An 18404-nucleotide genomic window follows, 5' to 3' on the forward strand; every position below is an offset into this window, starting at 1 on the left:
AGCGAGGCTGCTCAGCATCTTCCATAACTCCTTCCTGGGAATATTCGACAAGAGTACACAAAACAACTTTGTTGTAATTTAGTAAGACACACAGAAGCCATCTGTCTCACATCGCATGGGCACACCATACAAACAGTCCCTGATTTCCCCCATCCAGAGGATTCTGATTGTATTTAAAATTGCTAAACCTTTTTTTTTTTTTAAATGGAGTTAGTATACGCTGTAGGAATTGTCTAATTTAAACAAAATACGCTACAAACATACCAGTGTTCTACTAAGTGTAATCATAATAAGAATTCATTTTAAGCCTCTGATTTGAGGCATAAGCATGGATACATTTAAAAACCTTTATGATCATTTCAACCTCTATCAGAGCCCTAGGCATTACAATATGCATAGAATCAAAATATTCTGACTGCTAAAAATTAACCAAGGGATCAAAATAGCAAAACAGAGCTCTGCAGCCCTCTTTAGCCTCTGCTCACATTTTGGTTGTAAATATTTTAGCATTCAACTACAATTTTTTCTAAGGAAGGGCAGTATTAAGAGGAAGCTTTGCAAATCCTGCTTACACACAACTCCACACTAGCTTCTTGACTTCGTAAGAACATACACTGTTCTTATCTGCTTCTAGCAGTGAAACTTCTACTCCACCCACTATGCCTTCCATTGAAAGGAAGAGGAAAAAAAAGAAAAAGAAAAACAGAAGCTCTTGATTCAGACTTTCAACAGAAAATAGGAAGCCATGAAGGACAAGAAAAAGCCAGTCACCTTCAACTTCACTGGGGGAAAACTCTCAGAGACACGCCACCATTCATTTAGCTCACACCACCACCAAAACAAATTAAAAATAAAGGAAAAGCAAATGTTGTGGAATAAAAGCCACAGACAAGATCCCCGTCTTCGCAAAGCTATCTATTAAGAAAATTCACTCATGCCTCGAATGTTTGGTATTATTTTGTTCTACAATGCAAAAACATAGTTGGGGAAGAGTAATTTTGATTCACGGTCATGGAAACTGTTTGTAGAATAACATCTGATTATTTCCAGTTCCCAGTAAAAATTCAGTAACATTTAAATCTATGTATATTTACAGATGCCAGTGTCAGACAAAGCTTCACAGTGTATTTATTTACTCCTGAGATCAGAGAACTGATGGCCTAGTACATGTCAGTCCACTACAAGGACGGGCCAGTGCTGACGGGGGCACCTGGCACGCCTGCAAGCTTGAGCAAGGCAGTCCAAAGTGCTGTTTCTGTTAAGTCCATACAGGATGTCAGAGTACAAAAGCGAGGACGGGAAGTTCTTGCCCGAATCAGCCACATCTGGCACTGCGCTACAGGCAGGATAAGCACTGGAGTTGTACTAATTGAGTGGTAAGATGTGAGCTGGTGAAAAGCAGCTGTCTGAGGTCAAGCAGCATGTTCAACAGCATTCCCAAGCCTTGCTGCGTATTTCTTTTTAACAGGCGGAGCGGATTTCTGACTCAAGTACCAAAATCAACAGCTTAACTCAAGCTGCTTCAGTTACTGATTTTCTGAACTGGTACATCAGGTCTGTTTTTCTTTGTCCATTAATGCTTCTTGACTGCTATTCTATACACTTCGAAATGCTAACTTCAGGGCATACACAATTCACCTATTATTTCTTCTTTGATAAAACACTGGTCTCACCTGCCATCTGAAGAACCCAAAAGTTGGAGTAGGATTCCACGTTACTGGAATTAGTGTGAGAGCACTCACTTCTCTGAAGAGACGTGAAATTAAAGTACTTAGCATAAAGTGAATATTCTCTCTCAGCTGGCTATACAAGTTTAGTGGTTGTATTCTGCACCCTTGAGAGCCAGGAACTTATTTCAGGTCTACTCACTAGTTTGATTAACACTTTATACAAGGCATTGACACCCAGCCTCTAGCTTTAAGATTAGTTTAGGGTTTTATTCCACAATCAGGTATTTCTCACTGATGTGAGAATTACTGAAACATAGCATGTAATCTTTGACCAAACTCTGTAGAAAAAACTCAAACATCCAGCTTGATATACACTGTAAAGAAAAAAGTTATCCCAAAACACACAGGTTTCCCACTTCCAGACCACAGATGTTCAACAACAGGATCGTGGTTGCTATTTCCCAAGCTAAACCTACAGCCAACGAGCTTTCAAATAGAAGAGAAAGGACAAAACATACTTTCCTTTAGCACTGCCTGTTCCACAAACAAAAAGGCCTCTTATCCACCACACCAGTGTTTGGGCTGTTCTGGGGGTTCTCGGATTTTTGCGGGTTGTTTTGCAAATAGAGCATGGGAAAACAACGAAAATAGTCAAGACTATATAGCCAACTAAAACAGTCCAACACACTGAGCTCCATTTGAGTGTCCTGGAAAACTATATGGGCATCTCACACTGAACTCAAAATACAAACAGATATCTTTGGAAATGCAACCCACAGCTCAAGATTATTTGGTCTAAGAATGTATCCTATCATACATTTCTACAAGTCAGCTGAGAGGGTCACACCGCAGTATTCAGAACCTTATCTACAACACACTATTACTTCAAGCTACGGTGAACATTTTCCATCCTTTCCATGTGAAACAAAACACTACATTAGAAAAGCAGATCAAGTTCAAGACAAATCTTTGTTTTCATAGAGAAACGACCAACAGGTCATCCTGTAACAGGTGTTATAATTTACTTGCAAAAGTAAAATAAATCTAGAATTAGGTATTTGAAGTACCATGCATTGTAAAGCAGGAGCAAAAGCACAGTTCAAAAATCATCAAGCAGCCCAGACTCTGCTCCTTTTCCTAAACCTCCCCCCACTGCAAGACAAAATACAGACTTCAAGAGCTGGAATTAAAAAAACATCACCCTGGCTGCAAACAAGTGAAGAAAATTCTACATTTTGAGAGCTGGCTAGTCTCAATAATTAGCTGATCATTAAGTGGTATGCTTTGTCATTTCATTGATCTTTTCAGTCATTTTCTAATAGCTGGAAGAATCAACAGCTACTCCTATACAGAAAGTGGGTTTAAAATTGCTCTGACAACTCACAGAAATGGCATTTCACAAGAAAAATAATCCATTAAACGCAGAACTTGAATACTTAACACAAATAGTTCATTTAACATTCACACCCTCAAAACTAAAATGCATTGAAGAAAAGTGACAAAGTTAAATGTAGGGGTCAAGCACGGTGCTGAATGTCATGGCAAACTTCATGAACGCCTTGCCTTGTCAGACTGCTCCAAAAAAATACACAAATGATGTTACAACAACATTTTAACACACTGTATTTTAAAGTACCACAGGATTTCATGCCCTTTTCCCAGAGCTCAGCACCACACACCAGCACGATTGTCTCCTAGGGACTTCCAGTGACACCACCTGCTATGAATGCCAACGGGATGGATGAAGGGAGCTTTCCTAGCCCCGTACCCCATCTCAGACATACGGACAGTTTAAAACTCTTCAGAGTAAGGTACAGGAAGCCTCATAAACAGGCAATTACATAATAATATGCCCACTCAGGGAGTTTCTTCCTAACTGCAAGCAGTTAGTGGTTGGCTATGCCCTGAAGCATAAAGATTCATATCAGCATTAAAAACAGTAGATCTGTAATGTAACAGCTCCAGCATTTATTATTTATATGCCTATCTAATCCCCACTTAATACTTTTCTCAACAATATCTCTAGAAATCAAGGTCCACAAGCCAATTATGTTTTGTACATTTAAAAAAACAATAAAACATTCAATCAGCACAGACCTTGCTGAGCCCTGCTACGCATTATTAATCTTTTGCTCAAGTGCTCATAGAAGTACGCCCCTAGACAACAAACTCCTTAAGGCTGGGATATGTAAGGCATTCTCTGTGCTTAGCAAACTACATTAAAAAAAGAGTTACAGTTTGGACCTGAAAAATAACGGAGGTACAGTCTAGCTTCAGCTTTGCTTTCCAAACACAGCTGATAAAGACTGGCTGGACAACTCCCAGCAGACTGAAAGAACTATCAAATGACAGAGCCTGCTGAACATACCTTCTTCAAGTACGTATTAACTCCCCAAAAAAAGTTCTTTCTGTACCTCTAATTTGGTCCAGGCCAGCAAAGCATAAACTAGGAATTGTTGATACGGGACTCCATGTTAATATTTACACGTGAAGGCACAAATTCCCACACTTAAACTGCCAATCTGATTTCTTAAAAGTGTGTAAAACTCAGCATTGCTTACTAGCAGATGTGAATGGTTTTTTAAAAGTACTTTCGGGGTGTGCATTTAGCCAATGAGACAGCTAAGAATTCCTGCTAATGCCTGCAACCTTTAAAAAAATTTTCACAGTTCTAAAAACTTGTTTTGAAGCAGTATGTTATTTACCCTGAGACGCAGCCGGATATCATGACTCACTGCACACTTATCTACTGTCAGTTCTTCTCCTATACATACACTCAGCAGGAAGAGGTAGCTTCTTTCACATTCTCTTCTGCTCCACCTTCCTATCAGCATCATACTTGACTTCAACTTTTCTTCCCTTGAGCAGTTTTCCTGTTCCTGCAGGCTCAGATCAGTGGTAAAGCTTGTCTTTAAAAGTCACTTCACTTACCTTGTCTCTGGATTATAGCCCAGTATGTAGAAAAATGAATCCACTCGGGCTTTAAACTCTCTAGCAGCAAATATGTCAGAGAAATGGGAGATATTACACTTCCCTCTGAAAAAAAAAAAAACAGGGAAAAAGGTATTAGAATTACGTCTTGAATAACAGCTATTTTAATTAAGTGCCACTGCAATCTGTGTATAAGCCACAGACACACTTGTATTGTCATAAACGTCGAAAACTTCATAAATATACACCTGTTGTAACCAATAACCACACAGTTTCTTCCCATGGTGAAAAAGGATGCAAATTCAGTTACAGTATCTCAGATGGTGTTCTACAAACATTCGTTAATTCTCATTCAGCCAGCACACAGTCCTGAGGAACTCAAATTTAATCAGACTAATGAACAATATCTACCCTAGAGATAAATCCTGAAAATGTCTTATTTTCTAAGTTTTTACAGTCCTATTACACTGACATCTTTAAGAAAGCAATCAAAAATTCTACTATTCATATTATTAGGGAAGTCAGCTTTTTATTTAGAAAGCTAAATAAAACTTTCATTTAATAACACTTCCAAATAAAAAGCACAGCTATGTTGTTCTTAGCAGGACTGCAATCCCAGCAAAGCAAATCACAAACACACAAAAGTTTCTTCCTTCTGTGTCCATTCGTGAGAGTTAAAAACATATTTTTAAAAACAACAGACTTCGTATTTTCTCATATATAGTTTGTTGATGAAGTCATTATCCTTAAGGAGAAGCACTAAGACTGGCTGTAAGAAGCTGCATCCCATTTCCTCAAGGGTTTGTTGCCCTGTTAATGCCCAACAGCTGCTTGGGTTTTGTCACTCAATGCACTGCCGTTCACTGCCGCCAAGTAAATCAGATCAGATGCAAGCAGAGACAAACGGGCCAGACAGCCAGAGTCAGTGCTTTTCATCTAAACCTCATTCAATTCCAAGATTGGTTCCACCAAGGCAGCCAAGCTCCTGCTAGCCTGTTTTGAAATACACCCATTTAAAATTGGAAGGCAACTTTCTGTAACTCAGAAAAGGCACCGTGGAACTTTATGAGATTGTAGTACAGCACTGGAATTTTCTGGGTTTATGAAGTCTAATAAGTAAATCAAAGACTTCTTCCCACCCTTGTAACAGAAGCTGCAGCTCATTTGTCTTGAAGGGAGTGGCTTCAGCAAAGTGACTGAACAAAAAAATGTCCCCAGATGGTTCCAGTGAAACACCATCTGAGCACTATTATCAGGGAGATTATTCAATTTGCATTTTGACAATATCCAGCATGTTTGGCATGTTGAAAATCTGAAAATCCGTGGAAAAATAACGCCTCGCTGTTTCTATTTGAAAACATTTTAAAGTAATGGTGCACCCCCTCAGCCTAGTCAAAGATTAGCCACTTAAGTTAAAAACTTAGCAGGTAAAGGGAGCAGCAGCCTCCAGGGAAGGGCAGACAGTTGAGAGAACAACACAGGGGTCCATTACCTCCTGTCTGTACAGCTAGTTTTTAATGGAGCGCTTAGCTGGGCTGCAACAATGACAAGTGCCTCAGAGCGAAAGCCTTTAATGCAATTTAATCAGGGCAACACGCTAACAGTCACTTTACTGGGAGACGCTATTGTTAATAGTGAAATCAAACACAGAGGAGGGAAGGGTAGCGTGTCTGTGGGAACTAGCAATAACGGGAAACAATATCTTCTGAGCAACAGTGATTAACGGAGATTAAAACGAGACTGTGGAATTACAGCTTCTTTTTGAATGAGAACAGATAACACAACTTAATTACTAGAGGAGATGAGGAGAAAGCTGAGCAGTACGCTAAAGAGCCCCTCACAAAACCAGAAAAAGCACCCCCTCAGTAAGGTTTTTCTCATCCACCTCTGAGACAGCGCACCACATCCTCTAACTTACCTGAGGGCAGCAGCGTGGTAAGTGTCAACGTAATCTGAAATGAAGAGCTCTCGATTCTTGATAACTGGGTCTGTAATAACAAGCTCTCGTCCAGAGTCTGCCAGAAAGCAAAGACAAACAAAAAATCACCAACACATTAGCTGCAGTCTGAAAGCATCCACCATTGCCATTTTGCAGATATTTTTTACAGGTCAAAGCCTGAGGAAGTTTCTTGGATACACACTCATCGGTGTTAAGATGACAAACATTCAGACTGTTTACAAGGCCTGTAAGGTATGGAAATAATGCGATACTCATGTTTAAACATTATTTCTCCCTTGCCATATCTAAAGATCTGCTGAAGGGAAACAGCTTTTAGGGGGTTTGGATGACATCTCATCCACTGACCACCAGAAGCGGTCACTCCTCGGAGACAGAAACTAGGGAAATTAATTCATCACTGACTGTCAGTTTCTGGGTTCAGGTTTTGGTTGTTTTGCACATTTAATCTCAAATCTTCAACAGAATCTTGATGGTGCTAACTGCTTAGTATTCTGGCTTTGAGATAAATATTGATATTCATGTTCAAATACAGAAAATCCTCAGTGTTAAAAAACCTGGAAGACAACTTTTTCCATTACTTCTTTATAATACCTTTGAAGAACACACAAACATGCTTCTCCACAAGCACAAGTGTGACATAAAAAAGCAATCATGTCAAAAATGCTCATTTTGACCCTGTCTCTACAATCTCATTGTTAAAAGTTTCAAATAAGATAAATGTTAGATTAGTGCAGCTTTTACTAAAAGCATACACAAATTTTCCTTAATGCTTGCAAAAAGGAGAATGTATACTCCGCTTTGTACTGTGAGGCACCAAAAATTTGCTGTTCTACTCTATTTCAAGCATCAACTCTTATAATCACAATTCGCCTTGGAGTATCTTCAGAATTTTAACAGTTGCCTCAAGGAAATTTCCTGGCAAGAACAGAAGCAAATGTTATGTCTCCCCTAGAGGCAAGAGACAAATGACACTGCAATATGTACTCAAGTTTCTTCTGCTTCTATTAAACCCAAGATCACATTTGTTCCTGCAAATAGAAAAAGGGGAACTCCGCTACGAGGGCTTAAGTTACATCACTTATTGCAATATTAATCACAGTGAGTATTCATACGTGCAAGGCAGCATGAATATAAAAATGCAGTTCTCACGACACTGCAGCAAAAATAGTAAAAAAATAGAAAAAAATAACCATTTCTTCAGACAACTTGGTCTTCAGCCAGTTAGGTATTAGTACACTGTCCAGAAGGCTTACAAAGGATCCAAAGTAATTTTTCTTTTCTACTCTAAAGGCATTAGTATAATACAGCACAGTATTTAAACCACACCTGAAATGCATCTGATTACAGCTACAGTTACAGGACACACGCCGGTCAGCACAAACAAGGCAAGCAGAAACACTATCATCCATCTTCCAATAGACCGTTTTCATCAACAGTCCTCACTTCATATCCCTATGCGGAAGTGTTCTCGCTTTCTGGACTGTTAAAACTTTAAATTCAGAGTACAAGTAAAGAAGGTCTTACTCTACAGAGCCTAACTTACCATTCTCATTGTGTCTGTCCTGAACCAAATGCTGATAGACTGAATCTGGGACTTCAGACTGGCGATAGTACCATTTGACATTCATAAGGAGGTGGTCCCGTTTACTCTGAAAGAGAAGGTCTAGAGGCATTACTACAAAGGAAATCAGACCACATCTGATACAATCTTCTAAAGTACAAATTTCTTTTTTTTTTCACACCGAAGAAAACTTGAGGTATGACCCAAAAGGGAGGAAAACATATTTCTATGACAATGAAAGGCAACAAGAACCTACTGCCTCCTCATGCAGCTGTATCTCTATATATCTGATCACCAAATAGTCAGGTATTCATGCGCACCACAAACCCAAGAGGAGGCAGGGGTCAGAAGAGGACTGGAGTTTTTGGCCTCATGCAGCATGATCTTAGTCTGCCAGTTTCTACAAACAAAGAGTATTTATGGCCAAGCAGAAAAACGAATACTAATAGCAATACAATTCAATGCAACCATTCTTAACAGTTGTAACCAATACTAGATTTATTTTTCTCCCGAGGACAGATGGATTCAGAGATAATCGTAGATGTTTATTACACTCCTGCACACAGAAGAATAGGACGCTGCACTTCAGTCCCAATAATTACAGACTGTCAGCTTATGTACCTCACAAAAACAACAGCAAAATTTACACAAAACTGTCTTCCTCGAGTGCTCCTTTTTCCTTTGAGAATCCAGCTACCAGTTTTTTCCTTCTCAAAAGGAAACAGAAGCATAAACACCACTAAAAAGATAATTTTTAGATCTGGTTATTACAGACTCTGTTTCAGTTTATCACTGAAACCCTTGGTAGTCAAGTCTTGCTGCTGCTCCAAACACTTGAAGAAACAGAGGAAGGCCTAGAGGGAAATCGGCATTCTTTCGGCATGAGGCAACTGTAAGTACAGTTTGTTCTGGACTGCAGCTCTCCAGACCCTTCTAAGGCCACTCTTCAAACATTTACATTTAAAACTTAAATCACAGTTACTGAACCAAGAAAGTTCTTATCTCCCCTGTTCACATCAGCCTAGTTGCTACAGCCATTTCCACCCTCTCTGCTTAGTAAACAACATCGAATTCTTTCCACTAAACGCACTTCTCGAAGCCTTTGGTGACAAACACGTGTAATACCACAGGAAAGCTGCTCGTGGCAGCATTGGGCCAGAAAAAAGTTAACGAATGCACCACTTCCACACGTGCTCCATGCACTGAATGCCTCAAAAAACACTCAAGAACCTAGCAGGCATACTTGTGCTGTACATCAGAAACCTGAACCGGCTTTTTTTTTTTTTTCCCCAAACAACACATTTGCAATCAAAACCAACAAACTTGAAAACAACAATGCATGAAAAAAAAATTGAAAGGACAAAGTCTGAGAGGCAACATTGATTTCTGCTGCCTGCTGTTCAAAAAAGGTGGTTGCAGACTTTTCTGTTCTCCTGAAAACGTCCCATGCATCACAGTCTTTATGAACAGTTCCTCTGAATTCTGAAGACCAAAAAGAAAAAAAAAAAAAAAAGCAGCATGTAAATGTTTTCTTCCTCTCTTGCCAAGAGTTCATAAATTCTATTAGTGCTAACAAGCACTGCATGCAACAATGAGGGGAAACCTTAACCCAGCATCTCTCTGCAAATGCTCTTTGCGTTTCTTGGTCGAGAGGAGAAAGCACTCCTCTCCTGTTACACAAAGCCCTGAGAGCACACTCGGAAAGCATCACTTCGTGGCACTAAAACTACTCACTTACATGTACGGAGAGTTTACAACAAGCATCAAAAGCTAATGCTTCAATTTTCTTGGTTTGTTCCGCTAAAGTCAGGTGTCTTTCAAATAGCACAACACTCTGAAGGAGGCTTAAGTACACACGTATCTGCAAACCATGAAGGAGGACAACAAAATATTCAGTGTTGAATTTTGTGGTGGTGGTGTTTTTTAATTTGAATTTTTTAAGATTGAAATTACATCAGCAGGGAAAAAAAAAAAGGACTAGAAGTCTACACTGTGCTCTGGCAGGGATGGTGCTTACAAACCAAATTACCAAATCATCCATCATCAAGGTCACAGCTTTATTTTCAATCAGGCCAAGACTAAAGGCAATGGTGATGCAATTACTTAACTTTCCTGTCTCAGTTTTACCACAGAAAAGCACAGGGATTTTAGCAGCATGGGGATGAGGTTAAGGCCAACATTGACAAAGCATTCTGATACACTTGGGCAGAAGGGGGAAAAGAGGAAAAAAAAAAAAAAAAAGCAAGCATCTACTTTCCAACATTCTCTTGGACAGAATTAGTGGTTGGATGTGAGGTTCTTCCACGTGCTGCCGTAAGGGACCACCTCATTCTCTCCCCTCCTCCCAAAAGATCCTCCCATTTTGTCATTCAGTCATTGGTAAAATAAATTTTCGCTTATTGCTATGTCTCCTGTAAGCTTTGCTGCAAACGCCCAAGTTCTTCAATATGCATTAAAAAATGGAATAGCAAGGGACAACACAAGAGCTTATTAGGAATATACACGCATTAACACACAATGAAGGCAGGCAAAGTATTTTATCACCTCTTCACCCAAGAACTCCATACTTTAGGAAAGCACAACGTCTACGTACAGTCTGGAGCTCTTTGCTAGGTCAAGCATTTTAACTTGATGGGAAGGTACTCATTTCCCATTTTGAAACTTTGTCCTCAGCCTCACAGAATGCCTTAGTTGTTCCCTTCACGTGTTTTATTCCAGAGGTTAGTAGTTATTCTGCACAGTGGAAGAGAACAACAACATTTCTCGCCTGGAATCAGATTCACAATCAGGAAGAATGCGGGGAACGCGATTGAATTTCAGGAGGCTGGCTGAATCTAAGTAGTGTTCAGAGCAATGGTGAATTGCGCTACACTGCAACCTGCCAACAGGAATGGTGTGGACTTCTTCGGGTTGATCAAGTAGTTGTGAGGCATTGTCGGAAGGGAAGATTACAAAGCAAAAGGAATTACATGAGCTTTCATAACACAGAGAAGTGGCTTTTCTTTTGTTATGCTTCAGAAACAAAAACAATGTATCTTTAAAAGCTACCAAGAAAAAAAGATCACGTTAGAACTAGAACCAAAACAGATAACAACAGACAATCAATCCAAACGTTATCTGTAAGCACAGACTTGAAACCATGGCATACATAAACTTTCTATGCTTTTAACTTCTAAAAACTAAATTTTATTAAATAGGCATCTTAAATGAATTTTAAATAACAGGAAAATCTTAACGTGGCCAGTGTACATATCTTTAAAAATTGTCAGAGTCAGCTCCCAAAATGGAAAGCAGCACATGCTCCACGATGCTGACTGCTCTTCATCATTGGAATCATAGGATGCACGTAGATGGCATGACTCAATGCCTCCACACATAAGGAACGCAGCAACAAAAATATCATCACAACTGAGATGTGCAAGTAACTTTCTACAGAGAAGTTTCTGGACAATAATGCAACTAAAAATGTGCTGATATATTAATAAGCTGCTATCTATGCTCTGCTGATAGCAGCTGGGTTTGGGTTGGGGATTGTTTGGGTTGCGTGTTTTGGGGTGAAGGGGAGGGCTGATCTCCTTATCTCCTTCCTAAATACCTCTTTTTATCATGATTGCTGCTTTTTGTCCAATTAATTTAAAAGCTTCATCTTGAAAAGTGTTTTCTGTATCCACTCTCCAACATGCACAATTTTGTAGGGTTTAACCTGAAGTTTCAAGCTCCCTAAAAATATAAAGTCTGGCAGAATCTTGTTTTTCACATTTATATCCTTCATTGCACAGAAATTCCTATACATGCTATTTTGTCAGCCAACGTTCTAAATATGTATGTCATATACAGAGCAGGCTATACTCAGAGGCGTCAAGGCGCCAACTTCTGTGGTAGACTATTTATTTTAGAACCATGTGCACACAAAGAAGTGTCCCCTACTTCATAAAGTGTTACTTTTTTTTTTTCCAACACCTTTACATATGAAAGCTGCAGATAGTCATACGCCAAATTCAGACCTGCAGAAATGGCAAGTGCTTTAAAATGTATTTCTGTCAGCTCAAAAAGATTCCCTGTGCTACAAAACTCCATTCTTCCCTTATAGGAAAATATGGTCTATTGCTGCAGCACTCAAAAAGTACTCATTTGGGGGTTTTGCTGTTGCTGCTCTTTGGTTTTTTGTTCCTTTAAAAAAAAAAAAAAAACACAAATCAGTTTTGGACATTCAACAAGAATTAGATAAAATCTGTAAATGGATTAAAGCATCCCAGTTCACAAACATCTGGTCACCTTCTATTTAAAAATGACCCTCTCCTTTGAAAGAGAACTAAAAGAATAAAAAGAATCTTGCAGGTTCTCTTTATAAGTATGAATGTACCAATTTCCACAGCATTTGTGACAATTACAAGGTGCCAGCTTTGGGTTTTTTTTGGAACACGCTTGAAAACAGTTACTGCACAGTGCAATTCACATCTTGAGAGATTCCACGTTCTCTTCCCAGGGTTATGACTAACCAAATCACGCAAATGATCACAGATGTCCTGCAGATTCTCTCGGAGGGATTTAAGCTGTATCCTTCATTACTTGCCCTATTTAGATACCATGCTAAATCGCAACGAGCTTTGGAAACAATATACCAAATGCTGGAGATGACAGATGGGCACACTGGAGTCAGTGAGGAGTAGCTATTTCAAAGAAACAAACAGCAAAATAGAAACAAGGAAAATAACATCTTTCCTTTCAAATATATTTTCAATAATTAAATTTTTCTATCAGGAAAAAAACCGTGATTAATTCTAAGCTACCAAATTCTTTGTATTATTTTAACAACATTTTAATGATTTCAACAGTCACTCCACTGTTCAGAATAAACATCTTGTGCATTGCAGCATAAACACTCTGGCCTCACAAAGCCAGTTTCAGTGGACATTATACTCATGTTTTAACACTCCAAATTAACCCACTCCTCTGGGGCATTGTTTGTCCCCCCGAAAATTATGTCATTTCACACAAACATTTCTAATTATGCTCCAGGACACAGTATCAGCCTGACTCCAACACAAGTGGCAGATTTGATTTGCCCCGCTTGCTGTGTCCCACCCCTCCCCGGCCCTTCCCTGCCATGGTGAATTGCTACCCCTATTTCTACTCCTGCTGTAGTAGTATTTTTTTTTTTATTAGGTCAGTTTTGACATCTACTAATATTCAAAGGAGGGAGGGGAAAGAAAAAACTCAAAATAGAAAAAACAACCAGCCATAGCAGATCCCTCGGGAGAGCGGGGACACACATGAACCTATCTGGAAATCAGGAGCTGAAGAGATACAGCAAGGATCATTTTTCTTCCCATTCTGCAACAGCACATGTAATTTCATGTTCATTGTTTTCTAATTAAAAAAGAAACCTGACCAGCTGTTTATAAGCCAAGAAAACCCAGCCTGGAAATACAGAGGTTATTACTACAAATGAATGTTATTTTTGCAGCTTGATTATTTAATTCAGATGCATGCATACTAACACATAATTACTTCTTACAAACACAGCAGCGTTGTCAAAAGTGAGAGCTATCAGTATTCAGCAAGAAAACAAGAGCGCTAAATATGGCAACGTGCAGCTTAATCCTCTCTGCCCCTCAAACACAACAACCCAAGGCCGCAGCCCTTCTGGTTCCTGTCCTCTTAACCCAAACCAACACAAAGACTGCACCCTCTAAACCCGTTAGTGTTATCTAATGACTATTCCGTCTACAAGAGCTTTTCTAATAGAAACATGCCTCGATGGCTTATCTCAGCACACAAGGCAGGCCACAAAGAACCGGCGGCTTGATTGAGCGCAGTAATGGAAGGCAGGAAATGAGAAGGCTTGGTTAAGCCGCGGATAATCGATCAGTGTACTCAGTGAAGTGTGAGCCGAGCTGGAATAAGCCGCCTGGGGTATCAAATATTGCTATTTCCAGGGTAAAGTCTCATTTCTCTGATCTATGTAGGAGAAAGCATAATTTATTGACAAAAACAATACAGGATTTTTTCAAAGTGTCTTGCTCTTGACATTTTGTGATTGTTTACAGCAAGAATTTCTGTTATGTCCCTTTTACTCACAAATTTAACAAATGAAACTCCTTTTGGAATTCATGAAGTCATCTCAACGTGCTGGAAATTAATTCAGCCCTGTGTACAAATAACTCAGAAATTTAAAACAAGCATCACCCTCGCCTTCCCCTGCATTTCAAGCTTTTACATGCAGATGCACATGCACACAAACACTCACGCACCTTCGGGGACAGGCCTGTCCTGAAGACAAGAAACAGTCCTTTTGCACAGAGCCACTCTGCTTTGGTGAAAATATTTAGATTTCTATTACAGTTTCTACAAAGTCTGAAGCAAAACTGCTTGCAAACAACCCGAAACACGATTCACTATAGACAGGTTATTTGTAGACAGAGTTGCTTCCTACATAAGGAAAGGGGAAAGCACAAAAGTCCCATAAACATACCTGCAAATTTCAGCCTACATGCATACCAATATACACAAATGCAAGTTGTGTTGGTTTTGTTTAGTGAGGAGGGGGCTCTCACTACAGTGAGATGTAGTGAGAACGGTGTAACAGTGGCAGTTTCTTTAAGAAGCTTCTAGAAGTTGTTCCCCTTTTTCTGGTGGACTCAGCTGGGCCTAGGGTGGACCTGCTGCTGGCCAAGGCCGAGCCAATTGGTAGCAGAATGTTACGTTCCATGATAATGCCTCTGCGATAACGTACTTAAGAAGGTGAAAAATTTAAAAAAGATGTGAAGAAGCTGAGCGGGGCAGAGAGGAGGAGGTGCGAGCCTTGTGGGCCTTACGGCCCTCACCCTCTGGCCTCCCACTGGGCCTGACTCGGCCCAGTCCAGCTACAAGAAGTGGAGAGGAGATGTGAGAAAACCTGAATGCATCTGCCTGCCGGTTGTGAATAGTTTTTTTGTAAGAGGAACGGCTGCAGATACCAAGGGCAGTGCAGAAGGAGGGGGAGCAGTAATGCGGCTCCTGGCCAGAATTCCCCTGCAGCCCGTGGTGATGACCATGGTGGAGCGGGTTGTCCCCCCGCAGCCCATGGAGGCCCATGGAGGAGCAGAGATCCCCCTGCAGCCCGGGGAGGCCCCCACACTGGGGCAGGGGACAAGCGTGAGGAGTTCTTCCCCAGAGGAAGGAGCAACACAAAGCAACAAGTGATGAACTGACCATAACCCCCATTCCCTCTTCTCCCCTGTGCTGCTCGGAGGGGAAGGTGGTAGAGATAATGTTAAGCCCGGGAAGAGGGAGGGGTGGGGGGGAAGTTATCTTGTTCTTTCTCATTATCCTGCTTTGTTTTTAATAATAAACAAATAGTTTTCCCCAAGTCGAGTTCATTTTGCCCATAACAGTAAGTTTAAGGATCTCTCCCTGTCCTCATCTCAAACCTCAAGCCTTTTTTCTTACATAACCTCTCCCTATTCTCTCAGAGGGTGGGGAGTGAGAGAGAGACTGCGTGGTCTGGTCCTGAGTGGGGCTGAACTGCAACACAAGTATAAAACAAAAATCTGTTTGCCTACACTTTTAAACAATTGCAAAACACAGCCAAAATTAGTCTTAAATCACAACTCGTTTTCCGTAAAGTTGCATTGTGGGGAGATGGCCAGATAGGCAAAAACTTAGAATCCAGCTATCAAGGCTCAAGCCTTTCTAAAAACACTAGGTGATGTGCTACTTATCCGCATGTTAATTCACAGTAGCTGCCATATGTTGTCTCCTAGCGTGGGTGGTTTGGCATTATAGTTGCTAGACTGTCTAAAAAAAAAAAAAAAAAAAAAAATAACAGTCTTCAAATCACCAGAACTGTACTATCAAAACCTGCTACACTGCCATTTTATGAACACTAGATGTTCTGGCAGGATAGCTATTATAGGCGCAAGGCAAGAACTCTATAGAATAGATGACAGACAAAGAATAATTATGGTAACTGAGAACTAGGGAAAGATCAGAAACTGCAACAAACAGCACAAAAGACTGCGTGAGCTTTAGTGAATTCAACAGTAAAATGTACCTCATAACAATACAGGTTAGCACTGAATTTCATTGTGCTTCAAGTAGATGCACTTCGAAGAGAAGGCTCAACAAACCGAGCTATCTGAATGCATTTCTCTTACCTCTGTCTGCTCCTCATAGCCGTATCTTCCACAAAAATCAACTGATATGGAATAAACGTAACCTACCAGCTCTTAATTTTATTTAGTGTCACTCATAAATCTTCCCTTCCTCTCAATTTCTGCTTTCCAGATGTCCAAAACACCCTGTGATTAAGCCCAAAATCGGCCCCAGTTTCCCAAAAGACTTGATATGCTGTAATTCAAGCAAAGATGTAACCAGGATCTGGACCCAGCTCCATCAGCAGCCCTTCCCAGTAAAATCAGTATGCTGGGTTAGTTCTTTGGCTGTTGCAGACACCTCAACTACTCACCCACCAAAGCAGGGAAGCGTTTGAAGATTTAGGTTATGACTCCAGTGGGGTGTTTAGGTGGGAGCTATCACACTTGAGCACCTCGCTAGTTAGCCAAGTATCACTCCATAGAAATTACATCAGAAAGGAAGAGAGCTCTGCACTCCTAAAATTGCGCTTTAGAGACAGGATATTGATAACAATTTCATCCTCAGAGATAGAAACTCTTCGCTAGAATGAGATTCAGGCGACTAACTTTCAGACACCTCTACTCCCTTCTGCTACTATTTTCTCACTGTCTTCAAAACAATGTCCTCTAATTATTTGCTTCCAAATGAACTGCCAAGGGGTGCATGTCAGCAATTCCCCCTGACACAGAGAGGCTAACAGTGATTATGCAGAACGCCAACAATAGGAGATCAATCTGTGAATTAGGCACCCTTTGAAAGAAAAAGGAAACAGAAGAACAAATGAAAATGCTATTAGGCAAACAGTCATTCCGTTCCAGGACCTAAGCCCACATGGAACAATAGCTATAATAAGACACCTGCCAGGAGCCAAATAAAAATTAAGCCTGTCTCTTTCTGAATCTCAAAAAAATTCTAAAGCAACTGTGAAATAGCCAACTGGAATTAGGTGTTTCGACTAGTTAGTTAAAGAATAGGTAACTATTTAAAATCTTATTCTTGGACAGTGTTTCTTAAAAGCACAGGGACATTACAACTTAACATGAAGCCTTCTATATTCTACTGAGAGAGAATGACAAAGTGAAGTAAAAAAAAATCTCCTGTATAAATTACTAGTCCAAGTTAACTAAGCTAAGTTACAGAATGACATATTTTATATATGTGCAGAAGAGAGTATGTGTAATTATATAAAACCAAGTGCAAACTAGAATTTATTAAAAAGAGGCTACATGGTTACTTGAAAATGAAGCTACGAGGGCACTGTCCATCTGTCAGAGTAGAACCGTTTTCAGTAGCAGTCTTCAGTACGCTCAACTTCTAACCAGCCTCTGCACCCAGGCTCTGTGGACTCTTTCAATATCAAAAAAAAGTCCATCTTTTTTTTAAATTCCTTTGAGATTCCACTCATACTCACGCCCTGAAAATGTGAACAATCTGCAACTGACATCATCATCTTTGTTTTTAAGAAGATTACAGAAGAGGTCAGTTGGGACCAAACAAGAAGTTACCCCATGCAGTGTCTGCCCAAGTTACTTGTGTTTTCTGCCCAAATTCCCAAGGTAGTTTCCTCCTTATCTACAGCATGCAAAATTAATCCCATCTCCCCTACTTTTAGGTGGTGATGACACAGAAACAGAGGATCAGAGACAGCACAGTTACATCCTACAATCTATCAAATATCAGATATTAAATACATAGTCGTTCATAGGCTTTCAACTTTTGGACAATCCAGAAAACAGCATTGAACACAGCCTCATTCAAGTTTTCAAGGAGAAAAAGAAAATAATTCATTTCAGGTAATGACTATAAAAGATTTCTGTATTTAAAACAAACTATAGTATTTATTCTGTAAACTTTTCAGCTTTACTAGAAACAAGGCTGCTCACTGTGCCAAGATCTACCAAGTCATCTGTTCTCCTATCAGTGAAATACACAAGTATGACAATACCCTTAACATTTCAGTGCAATTCTAAATGACAAAAGATAATTTCATCTCGTAAAGAAAAAAAAAAAAAACAAACCAGCAGTTATGCTTAAAAACTGGCTGGCTTAAAATAAAACTACCATAGGATCTTTCATGAAGGTTACGGGTCATTGCTTACTACCTCATTTAATCCCTTTGTGGTATCTTTCTGCTCCGTTTCCCTTTTATGTTCTTTGAATCCCA

At 39.9% G+C, this 18404-nt stretch overlaps 1 protein-coding gene across 5 annotated transcripts in view; it reads right to left on the bottom strand.

Moving 5' to 3' along the window:
- RERE (arginine-glutamic acid dipeptide repeats) overlaps positions 1 to 18404 on the bottom strand; it is a 191711-nt gene that overhangs the window by 110182 nt on the left and 63125 nt on the right. For all 5 annotated transcript variants that reach the window (XM_086764391.1, XM_086764388.1, XM_086764390.1 and 2 more), the window contains exons 4-6: positions 8105 to 8210; positions 6520 to 6616; positions 4602 to 4706 (exon numbers count right to left, since the gene is read on the bottom strand). In XM_086764391.1, the coding sequence (XP_086620517.1) occupies positions 4602 to 4706; positions 6520 to 6616; positions 8105 to 8210 (308 nt within the window). The remainder of the gene's footprint in view (positions 1 to 4601; positions 4707 to 6519; positions 6617 to 8104; positions 8211 to 18404) is intronic.

This window comes from Chlamydotis macqueenii, chromosome 21 (genome assembly GCF_036417535.1).
Source record: "Chlamydotis macqueenii isolate bChlMac1 chromosome 21, bChlMac1.mat, whole genome shotgun sequence".
NCBI lineage: Eukaryota > Metazoa > Chordata > Aves > Otidiformes > Otididae > Chlamydotis > Chlamydotis macqueenii.